A 12,287-nucleotide genomic window follows, 5' to 3' on the forward strand; every position below is an offset into this window, starting at 1 on the left:
GGCCATGGCTCACGGGCCCAGCCGCTCCGCGGCATATGGGATCTTCCCGGACCGGGGCACGAACCCGTGTCCCCTGCATCGGCAGGCGGATTCTCAACCACTGCGCCACCAGGGAAGCCCTGGGGTCTCTTTTATAAGCGCTCTAATCTCATCATAGGGGCTCCGTCCTCATGACCTCATCACCTCTCAAAGGCCCCACCTCTTAATGCCATCACCTTAGATGTTTCAACATACGAATTTGGGGGGAGGGGGGCATATTCAGATCAACGCACCAGGCTTCTTAGGCTACTTGTCTTTGGTTTGGTGGAACAGACGTGGCATCAGGTGGCTGCAGCCTTCTAGGATGATGTGGCTGGTCCAGTCCTGCTCTGCCAGTGTGTGTGAGTCCAGGTGTCAGGAGAGGCTGTGAGCATCCCTCTGGGGGGCTGCCTGTCTCCTCGCTCAGTTCTGAGTTTGGACCTGACCATGTTGGGTTTTTATGGCTCTGGCCTTGAGTAATTTTTAAGCCATTCTTCTTTTACCCTCTTCTCTGCCTCGGGGGCTCCCCTTCCCACCCAGAGACCTCAGTTACAGACTGTGGGAGCTCGGGCACCAACACTTTCTCTTCCCTTTTTCTATCCCCTGTATGTCTGCAGACCCTTCCTTTGACCTTGTCTTTGGAGGTCACCATCCTTTTTCATGACTTGGTTCTCCTTTTACTACCATATCGAGCTTGAACTCCCCATCGACCTGCTTCCAGAACCCTGGAAGAGTGGATTTGTTCCTGTTCTACTGAGGAAGTCCAGGGTCTTGTTTATTGTTTCCCTTCTGACCCCGTCTTGAACTGCTGCCCTTGGTGTCCTCTGGGCTTTGCTTCCTAGAATCCTGAATTGCCTTCCCTTTTCACCGAGACTTTGATGCAGTGCCCCTGAGCTGAACCACTGGTATATTCCAGGGAATCTGCCTCACTGTCTCGGGACAATTTGTAGGGCTCCGTGAATTGGTCCTTCTTTCTCCTTTGTGGGACTCTGTGTGATAAGCGGTTTCTCCCTCAGGGCCCCCCCTCCACCGGTGGAGGTTGGAGGGACCATTCATTCATTCTCTGTAGAGGTGTTTGTTGGGGGGACCTCACTATGTTCCCCCAAACATGTGTACCAAGAAGAATTAAAGGCTATTTTTTCTCTGATAGAGAAACGCCAAATTGGGGGAAAAAATTCTGCAGTGGTATAAGAGCATAAAGAAAAGGCTAGAAAGAATTATAGACACTATACACGAGTAGAGCCTATCTTGTCATTATTTATCCTTTATGTGACTTGGTGTGTCTGACAACGAGGGACGGTGGGCAGTGCATTGATAACTTGGCTCCTTCTCACAGCATCTCTCCCCTAACCATAATTGTGATAGTCTGAAAAGACTAAATAAACTGCTGAAACACAGGTGCTTCAAGCTCAAGGTGAGTTCAGAAGCTATGATCATCAAATTATATGGCCGCCTGCTAAAAAGCAGACATGCCAGAAGTTAAAAATATAGCCTCAAAGGCTTAATGTTGCCTTTTAACTGTGCTTAAATTCATATTCATATCCTAGCTGTCTGCCTGAAGTAGCCTGGGTTGATATAGGGGAGGTATAAACATATCTACTCCAAGTGAGTGCCTCTGCAAATCCTATTTTGATAAGGTCTTAAATCTGTTGAGATCAGATCATAAAGTTCCCCTGCAGTTTCAGCGATCGGTAAAAACAGTGCTCAACGATTTTGTTCTTTTAATTTTGCGTTCAGACAGTGTAACGTCCTTTCGTAAATCCCTTCCCCCCACCGCCTGGGGGAAAACATGGGCAACATGTGATGTATTAACAACATTTCAAGTGTAAATATTAGACTTGGTTGGTAAATTTTAATTTACCTTTTCGTAATTTCTTGACTTAAATGCGGACTATTTTTAGCATGTGAGAGCTTAGAGATTTATTGAAAAATAGACTGTAATAACTGAAAACGCCCGACAAGAGTCTTTTCTAGTTTGGAAATTTATCAGATAATAAGTTCTTCATCCATGGATATTACTTCCCAGGTGATGTATGGAATTCGGGGCAGTGGATGGATGAAGTGTGGTTAATGTGATTTATATTATTAAATTATGCCCAGAATGCATGCATATATTCCCTGAAGAAGAGCCCTGTTAAGTTCATTCTTCATTTCTGATCACAGAATCCCAAATTGCTCTTTAATTTCGGGAAATCTCTTTAGCAGGTGGCCTTTTGTGGCAGGCGGGGTGTGAATTCTTAGGGTTGCTGCTCCTGCCGGGTTATTATGAAGTCCTGCGACGATAAAACCCGAGAAAGAACCACCCAGTAGAACATTTCAGCCCTTAAACTCTTATGTGATTTGCCGTTGATACAGAAATCTATCCTTTGAAGATGGACTCAGAGTGGAAATGTGCTCTGGAGAAATCCCTTATTGTTGCTGCCAAGTTTCCTCTTCCAGTGGAAGTGTTTAAGGTAAGACGTAGATTCATAGCAGCTTTTCCCCTCTTTTCGAGAATAAACTGTGTAAACAGTTGCCCACGTCAGATCATTTCCCACTATTTAAAAAGCTACCTTCTTGGCCGGTGTTCATTTAAAATGTTTAAAATTGTTATCTGTTCCATTTTGCTCTGCTTTGTAATCCTCCCAAATACCCATATTCCAAGATAATGCTTAAAATCTTTTATCAAGTTATTAATAAGGACATTATAAGGTAATTTGAACCTTATTAAATTTTTTTTCAGGTTTACATTTTTTTCTCCATCTTGTATTATCATGGAAGTCTCATTTTCACCCTCTCACTGCTCACCAAAGAAACAAATGGAAATGGAGCAAGTCTAATTTTGGTATTTGCTCAGTAAAAATGAGAGAAAATGATGCTTCTCTTGATGGCTTGAGAAACTCACATGAGTATCTGTTGGGTAGTAGGCCATCCTCTAATAGACAAGGAAAGAAATGTACCACGACTGAAATAGATCACCTAGTTCTTAACACTCTTAAAATTAAGCTTAAAATTTATGTGATGTGTAGAATATTAAGTTCTGGGCAGGAGTGATCCCTCCAGCAAGAGGGACCCATAAAACGGTCTCTTCCTATTTGGAGCTCGAGTAGGTGGGAAACAGCTCTACATGGACCGTTTCCTGGGAGACTTGTGGATGGGCTTGCGGTGGGCTGACGTGAACCTGCTTTTCAGTTCCGAGCGGGCACATTTCTGCAGGGCCGTAGAAGTTTCGTGTGGAAAATGAAATTAAAATGGTGTCTAGGTACCGCCTGCAGCCAAGAGTGTGAGGCTCAGGCTGGGGCACTGGCTTCCCGGATTTTATTTACGAGGAAGTCCTCGCTCAGAACCTTAATCTAGCAGGGTGAGTCACCGATACTCTTGTTCAGCACTTTTCTCATCGGCAACATTGGACCTAAGACCTCTTCTGAAAATAATTATTAAATTATTATTAGCAGTAATAATCACACTGATCATGCAACATTATCTTGGTTTTTTTTTTTTTTTTTTTTTTTTTTGCTAACTAACCAGATAACTTCTTTTTCCTCCTCCTTTCCTGCAAAAAATAAAATAAAATAAAAATAAAAATTAGGAAAAAGAGCATTTACTCTTCCGTGAACTGGCTCCACTGCCTCTTCGGAAGCCAGCCCGCCACGCTTGTCACTCGTTTGACCTCTACAGCTGGTGTCCACTGTCTTTTCCCAGTGGCCTTGGTGATATTAAAAAAACACGTTTATTGAAGTAGAGTTGATTTACAATGTTGTGTCTCAGGTGTGCAGCAAAGTGATTCAGTTATACATATATATGTGTGTGTGTGTGTATATAGGTATTCTTTTTCAGATGCTTTTCCATTATAGGTTATTACAAGATACTGAGTATAGTTCTCTGTGCTATACAGTAGGGCCTTGTTGTTGTTTATCTATTAGATATATAGTAGTGTGTATCTGTCAATCCCAAACTCCTAATTTATCCCTCCCCCACTTTCCCCTTTGGTAACTGTTTGTTTTTGATGCCTGTGAGTCTGTTTCTGTTTTGTAAATAAATTCGTTTGTATCACTTTTTTAGAGTCCACATATAAGTGATGTCATACGATATTTGTCTTTGTCTGACTTACTTCACTTAGTATGATAATCTCTAGGTCCATCCATGTTGCTGCAAATGGCATTTCATTCTTTTTTATGGCTGGGTAGTGTTGTGTGTGTGTATACACCACACCTTCTCTATCCATTCATCTCTCTCTTTTTTTTTTTTTTTTTTTTTTTGCGGTACGCGGGCCTCCCTCTGTTGTGGCCTCTCCCGTTGCGGAGCACAGGCTCCGGACGCGCAGGCCCAGAGGCCATGGCCCACGGGCCCAGCCGCTCCGCGGCATGTGGGATCTTCCCGGACCGGGGCGCGAACCCGTGTCCCCTGCATTGGCAGGCGGACCCTCAACCACTGCGCCACCAGGGAAGCCCGTCTATCCGTTCCTCTCTTGATGGACAGTTAGGTTGCTTCCCTTAGTGATATTTTAAATGTATAAATCTGATCATGTTCCTTGCCCTTGAGAAAATAAATTTTATTTCAAAATAGAGTATGAATATATTTATTTTGGAATATATTATACACATACATTTGAAATATACACGTGAGGAGTTCACAGAGTGATACAGTGGAAATACAAATCCCCCCTGCCCCCTGTCTAGACACGGGAAGTTGCGGGTCCTTTAGCATCCCTCCACGTGACCTTTCCCCATCCTCTTTCCTGGCTCTGGGTAACCAGCTCCCTAACTTTGGTGTTAACCATTTCCTTGCCTCTCCTTGTAGTATTACTACCTATGTATGTTTTCCTTAATATTACACAGCTTACTTTTGACAATACGAGAAACAAGACCAGCCCTGATTGTTTCAGGAGAGGGCACTTTCCTGCTCTCCAGAGTGGAGGATGGCTGGACAGTGCCTGGGTCCTAAACTGGCCTCACTTTCCCACAGGGTTTGCAGGGGAGTTGAGTAGGCACAGTCCTGAGCTAATCTTAGGGAATTAGTTGGGTCATCAGCCAAACTGTAGCTTGAACTCCAGGTACCGGACCTCCCTTAGAAATGCGGACGGGTCTGGCTCCGGTTCTCAGAACAGGCCCAGCACAGCATTTCTGTGCAGTGACTTGAATGTTCTCTTCTGCTCCAGGCAGCGGGACCTCGAGGGGTCCCTGGGACCTTGTTCAGAGTGTGGTCAGGACAAGCCAGGTGCCGTTAACAATCTGGGTCTGGCTTACTTTGGCATTTTGTCCTCAGCTTACAAAGATGATAAAACGAAGCAAAGCATCTTAGTGCTGGCAGCCTGCTCTCCTCTCACCTCGAGTGACTGAAAGAATCCTGATTCTGTCCTCATGCTTCCCTGATAGTTTGGGTATAGAATTCTAGGTCAGCTGTCACTTTTCTCAAGCATTTGGAGATATTGCTCCATTTTTCCTTTTCTCCTCGGGCATCTTATATTCTCCTTTTCTCCACTGTTGTGAAATTTCACGATGATGGGCCTTTGCAGGTGTCTGTTTCCGTCCAGAACACAGGGTACCCCGGGTGTCTGCAGCTCATACCCTTAATTTTGGGGATGCTTCTTCTAAAATGACATCTTCCACCTCTCTTTTCTCTGTTGTCTTCTTCTTCTGTGACCAGGTGGTAGTCCTGGGCTGGCTATGTAATTTTTTCTTCTTCTTTTCATTTCAGGGTTTCATTTTCTCCTGTGTTTTTGCTCTACTGTCAGAGGTTTTCTCCACTCATTTGTGCGGTTGCATTTTTATGAGCACTTGTCTGGTGCTTTTTCTCTGAATGCTGCTCTGTTTATGGCCTCCTCTTCTTGCAGCCTGGAAGCATGACTTTATCTTGTTGGAAGTATTGATTTTTTTAAAGTTTTCTTTTCCCAGAGTAGTTTGTTTCCTCCGTGTTGCTTTTGGTTTCTAACTTTCTTGCTAGAGGCTTTCCTTGGGTATCTGAGAATCCTTGCCTGTGTGCTCTTGAGTAAGAGGGAGATTCGAAAGCTGAGGGCAGGACTGGTGCATGTAGGGGGACCTTCTTCGTATGGAGGCTACTTCTTTGTATGATGGTTTTTCCTCGTTAGCTGATTTCCAAGGAGGAGAATTTCAACTTCCCACCTCGGGTTCAAGGTCGAGCTGCCCTCATTCTAGGAGCTGAGTGGCAAGAAGAGAGCCTGGGGTTTCCATTCTGAGTTTGTGTTTTCCTGCATCCACAGACCAGGGACCACCTGCTTCATCCTCTTCTGAGGAAACTGGAGGACCACTGGTCTGTAGAGTCAGGGAGGGGAGGATACCTGGGGTCCAACTGCTTCCTAGACAGCTCCCCACACATCTTATTCTGTCACCTCCCACTCACCCCCAGTTTCAGACATACCTGCTGTTACTAGTTTCTGAGCCTCCTGAAGGTCCTGCCCTGTTCATTAGGCTGGGTCTCAGCTTTTCCGTAGGAGGCTTGGGACTTGGCTCTGTTGGATATGTTAAATTAGTTGCTTCTTGTTCATCTGCATTTTAGCTTCTATTCTTTAGTTTCTGTTCAAGTGGCTTTGCGTCTTTAAAATTCTTTACTGTAATTTTGGTTAGAGTTTAGGAAGAGGTGAAATTAATGTGCGTTTTCAGTCAGCCGTCTTCATGTGGGACTCCCCTTTTTAAAGTCTTGTAGCTTGGACCGTAGGGTAAACTCCCACGTCTTTCATTCAGTGAAACGTAACTCCGTGGCTATAGTCATACTCAGTAAATATTTTTCAAATATACGATGAATTATTGAATGGACAGATGCATTTAAATCACTGATTTGAAATACTTTGAGTCAATGTAGTTACAGGTTAATTGGCTATGCACTTATTATTTAGAACTATGAATACTAAGACTCAAAATATATAAACATTAATAATCTTCATGTACTTTAAACTAATAATTAAGTAACTCAGTAAATGTTTATTGAGCAGTTTCTCTCTACGTAATTCTCTTGACCCGATTCCAGGGTTTCATAATTGTTTATATTTTCCTCTAAACTACAGTTGCCTCCTTCCCTCACTTTAATGTTTTTCTGTTAGAAATCAGACTACTATTTTTATGGAGTACTTGAGAATTCTCCCTGTCCTCAATATTTTGTTTATAATTAATGGTTGCTTTTTAAAAAATATTTTCTTTTATATTGGAGTTTAGTTGGTTAACAATGTTGTGTTAGTTTCAGGTGTCCAGCAGAGTGATTCAGTTATACACACACACGTATGTATTCTTTCTCAAATTCTTTTCCCATTTAGATTATTACAGAATATTGAGCAGAGTTCCCTGTGCTATACAGTAGTTGCTTTTAAGAGTAGATACTGAATATTTTCTACCTTTCACAGGGCCTACGGGATGTATGGAGTGGGAAATTAATAAATAAAAATTAGCTGAATTGAAAATTCTGTGTTCTTAGAGCTTGTGAGACGCTTTTATAAATGTTTTCTTTTATTTCAATTTGACGGAAAAGAAAGGGGCAATTTTCTGAACCAGACTTTGTGTGGAGGGAATATTTATACACTTAATTTTGAAATCCTGAGAACAACCACTATTAGTTTCCTAAGGCCGTTGTAATAACGTACCACAAACTGGATAGCTGAAAACAAGGGAGATTCAGTCTGTCGTGGTTTTGGAGGCTAGAGGTAAACATCGAGGTGTGAGCAGGGCCACGCTCCCTCTGAAGGCTTTGAGGGAGGCATTGTCCCGTGAGTCTGTTCTCACTTCTGGGGGTTGCCTGCCGTCCTTACCATTTCTTGGATGTGACAGCAGACCTCCAGTCTCTGCCGCTGTCTCCACATGGCCTTCTCTCTACATGTCTGTCCAAATTTCCCCCTTAGGGACACTGGTCCTTCGATTTGGGCCTGTGCTAAGGCAGCGTGACCGCAGTTTAACTTGAGCGCATCTGCAGAGTCCCTGTTTCCAAATCAGGTCACGTTCGCAGGTTCTGGGTGGATATGCCTTTTTTTTAGGGGTTGCTGTTCCACCCAGTACAACCGCATTTCATGGATGTACAGCAGTTTAAGAAACCACATAGTAGTATTCTCTGCCAAGTAATTCCACTTAAATGGAGGTAATTAAGTTCAGAGGCATTGCATGGGGGCATGGGATAAGGTTCAAGCTCTCTTAGCAGTTGCTTCATTTTAATAAAAACGAGAGAAGATTTATTGCCCTTGATTCGAGAGAACACTTTAAGTGACTTTTGGTTGCCATATTTTACTGAGAATTCTGACTTCCCTATTTGGAAAATGCAGGTAAATTTCAAAACATATATTTAGAAGAAAAATAAGTAATTAATGAAATGAGTACCAAGAAAAGGGGAAGGGATTAAAAAATATTTTTTGTTATTGAAACATGAGTAATGGAAATTCTTTTCTTGTAAACCAGTCTCATTATTTAGAGACCCAATAGATTTGCTGAGAATAATCCATATATCAATACTAATTTATTTGAGAAAAATACTTAGTATATATTCCTGCGCTGCAAATCAGCAAGGTCTCTCACTAGCTTTCTTTTTTACTTATTATATTACCTTTGCAAGCCGTCATATGATTAACTTACGACACATCCCCACCGTCAAATAAAGCGAAATGCCCCAATTTCAATAAAAGTTTTTTACTTTTGTCTTCACAAAGGACTACTAGGGTGGGTCTCTCTCAGAGTTTGTTTCTGTCATGAAATGAAGTTAATACAGGGCTAATCCAGCTTTTTGGCCAGGGATTTTTATACTGCTTCAGTTCTAATTCACTAAGTATTTACTACAATATAAGGAGTGGATTTGAGGTAATTTAGTTAAGTTTTAAAAATAGGGCCAAGGGAGACTAGACAATAAGAGTCTAACTATAATGAATGTAGTATTTCATGTGCGAGGCACTCATAAGCCTTTTATAATTACTGCGACTTTTCATTTTCTGCTGTTCTTGTAAATTGTAATCTTCATTTGTGACCCCTCTTGTTTGCAAATGTTAAGTTATAGAAGTTTCACTGAACACTCCTATATACATCAAAAAGACCTGCAAATAAGAAACAGCAGTTCCTAATTTGCCAGGTAATTGAAATACAGTATTTTCCCCTTAGAGGAATACAGATGTTCAGCCCAGGGAGAGCGGGGGCTTTTCAGTGTACCTCGTTTGTGACTACACCTTGTAATTGCAAGGAAAGAACATTATTTGAAATGTCACTAAAATCGTTCTTCATTTTTACCCCTTAAAACAGTGAAATTGTTTGAATTTTTTTTTATTCTTTCTGTTAACAAAATATTTAAAACCTTTGGTGTTGGAAATACCAAAGAAGCTATTTAGAGATTTGCAGAAGAGTTGAAGGAACTCTAAATAAAGCATTGAGCTGGGGCCATAAACCTTGCATGCCTTCTGTGTCGGGGTCCCCAGATCTGCCGCCAGGTTTGGTAATTCACCAGGACTCAAGGTTGTTATAATCACGGTTACAGTTTATTATAGTGAAAGACAGATGGCAAAATCAGCAAAGGGAAAAGTCTCATGGGGTGAATTCTGGAAACCCACACGCACGCTTCCAAGAGTGCTCTCCCAGAGAAGTTGCCCAAGGCAACTTCTTAATTCCTCCCGTAGCGTGTTGGGCCAACATGTGGTAGGGATGCTCATGAGAGACTCACTGCCCAGGGCTGTCATGGGGGGCCGGCTGTGTGGGTACCCATCTTGCCCAGCACGTACCCATCTTCCAGACTCCCAGAGGAAAACTGGTCGGGGGCGGGGCGGTCAGTATAAACCCTATGGTTGGTGCAAACCATGTAGGCACAGTAGACCACTCCTACATTTAGGGAAGATTTCATGTCATTGTCGGGTTCAGTTTATCAGCTGTGTCCCCATAGGCCAACCAAGACCTGATCCTGGAAGCAGACCTTTCTCAGGACTGCAGTCTCAGGCCTGCTACATGTGTTGGGTTCTTCTCTTCACACCTCCATTCCGTCCCTTCACACAGTCTGTTGGCTCTGCTTTCAAATTCCGTCCGCAGTTCAATCACCCTTCACTTTGTCTATCACCACTACCCTAGTCTAAGCTATCATCCTCCCGGGACTCCTGCATTCATTTCAGAATTTATTTCTGGGCTTGTTATTCACCGCCCCTCTACAGTTTGTTCTTCCGAGAGCAGCCAGACAGATTCTTTTAAAACAAAATTCAGATCATGTCACTCCATTGCTTATGTGGCTTCTGATCTGACTCCGGTGTGACGTGCCCTCGGAGCCGCTTTGCTGCTCGAGGTTCTCATACCCTCTGCTCCACCCGCCGGCTTCCTGCTGTCCATCCAACACACTAAGTCCTCAGGCCTTTGCAGTGATGCTCTGCCTAGAAAGTGGTCCCTCTGGCCAATGCCTCAAGGCTTCTTCCCTCTCTTTCTTCCAAGTCTCTGCTTAAAATTTTAAAAAGCACCCTCACCTCCATCTCCCCACAGCCTGCTCGGCATTTATCCCCCCACATAGTCTGCATCAGTTTGCTTTCTCTGTGTCTGGTCGTCTGTTTCTTCTTCCTGGAATGTACCCTCCGTGAAAGGAGATTGTTTATTTTCATGACTGCGCCACCCCGGTGCCTTGAACAGTGCAGCCCGTCGTAAGCACTCAGTACCCATTCTTGAGTAGGTTAGTGAAGAACTAAGTACAGGTCTCCACTTAGAAAGTTAAAGGCTCCGGAGAGGTCGTCAGTACAGCTTGAATGAAGTAAGACCCCGCGAGCGGTTCCGAATAACAGGGATGACTGTACAGAGAGGAAGCAAAGGGCTTGATGGCTCCTGTTTGGTGGGTTCAGTACCAAACTGGTACTTTCATGATCAGCTAAAAATAGCCCAGGTCAGTTCTTGGCTAAGTGGAGGAAATAGTTGAGAGCACCGAGAAGAAGATTAGGGATTAATTGAAATTAAGAAAACAGCTCAGCATCAACCCCCCCACGTTCTGTGACACCCCATTGCAGGTGAGCTTGCAGGGCCAATGTTTGCTTCTTGCTGGACGTGATCACAGAGTAGAGGGAATATAGCCTCCTGTATGTTGCCTGTGGGTTTTTTCTTTTCAGAGCATCTGGCCCTACGATCTCTCAGGGTCTCGACAATAAGGTAGTGTCAGGTGCTACGGTGTGTGGCGTATGTATTGTTTCCTCTTTAAACACATAGATCGATGGACACACAGGGAGCTTAAGGAACGCCCTGGGGGGAACGTGTTAGTTTAGGGACAGACTTGGCCATAGATGACAGGTTTCTGCCTTACGCTCCGTCTGTTTTTCCACTGCTGTGCATGCCTTCCTAATATCACACGCGATTCCTCTGATATGATTGTAGCTGTGAACGGATGGGATGCGGTTGGACGGTGATGACCTGATGCTTCCGGGTTATTTCCATTTTATTGGAGGCTGAGGAGAGATGTGATTTTCAGTGGGACACGTACACCCACGAGACTAGCTACGTTCCCTTCCATTGTTGCCTCCCTGACCAATTCCCCATCAATATCTGTGGCCAAGGTGGAGGTTATAGGGAGTCGAGGTTATGATAACTAAGGCTTTTACTTCATCAGGACTCACAGCAGGTAAAAAGTGTACCTGGTCCAGTACTTGGATAAAATACCCAGGCTCCTGGTGTCCCCCCCCATAGCTCAGCTCCTGTTGTCTTTGACTTGGGTAGCGGTTGAATGGATCCAGAATTGTGTATCTATAACTGATATGCATTAAAAGTGCCCTTGACATCTGGAAATAAAGGGCCTCCACTAATGGCAAAGCAGTAAGTTAAATTCAGCTTGCTTTGGTCTCAAGTGATTCCTGTCCTGTCTCACTTGCTTAATTGCTTCTTGCTTTCTCCATAAGTCCATGTTTAATAAACAGGAGGAAGGGGCTGCTGAGAGAAGGCTAATTGAGAAAAAAAGATGCTACATGTGGCCATTGTTATATTTTTACACAAACACATAAGGAAAGGCATTCCACGCACATATTTCTTCTCTGTTGAGAGTGTTCAGGCTGTGCTCATAATACACGGAACATTCCACATCTGTTATTTCTTTAGCTCTTTTCAGCTTTGAATTATGTATCTGTTGGTGCATTTGTAGATTCAACCTTTAGGAGAGAGCTCCTTGTCTATTTTCGCATCTGAGACCTAGGTTACAGGCCAGAGAGAGAAGGTTAAGTGTGGCCAAGAGTGAAAAGCTTTCCTTTCTCATTCCATCTGGTCCAGCCAAAGGGGTAAGAAAGGGTGTGAGCCGCTGTTACCATAGATTGTCAGGCTGCGGTTTCTGTGGTGACCGACTTTTGCTCTCTTTTGGTAGCTAAATACAGC

General features: G+C 43.5%; 1 protein-coding gene across 1 annotated transcript in view; it reads left to right on the plus strand.

The window, feature by feature from the left end:
- SFMBT2 (Scm like with four mbt domains 2) overlaps positions 1-12,287 on the plus strand; it is a 216,486-nt gene that overhangs the window by 125,663 nt on the left and 78,536 nt on the right. Inside the window, 1 exon segment of the mRNA XM_007126577.4 lies at positions 2,374-2,471. Coding sequence (XP_007126639.3) covers positions 2,374-2,471 — 98 coding nt within the window.

The sequence above is a fragment of the Physeter macrocephalus genome, chromosome 11 (assembly GCF_002837175.3).
Source record: "Physeter macrocephalus isolate SW-GA chromosome 11, ASM283717v5, whole genome shotgun sequence".
Classification (NCBI taxonomy): domain Eukaryota; kingdom Metazoa; phylum Chordata; class Mammalia; order Artiodactyla; family Physeteridae; genus Physeter; species Physeter macrocephalus.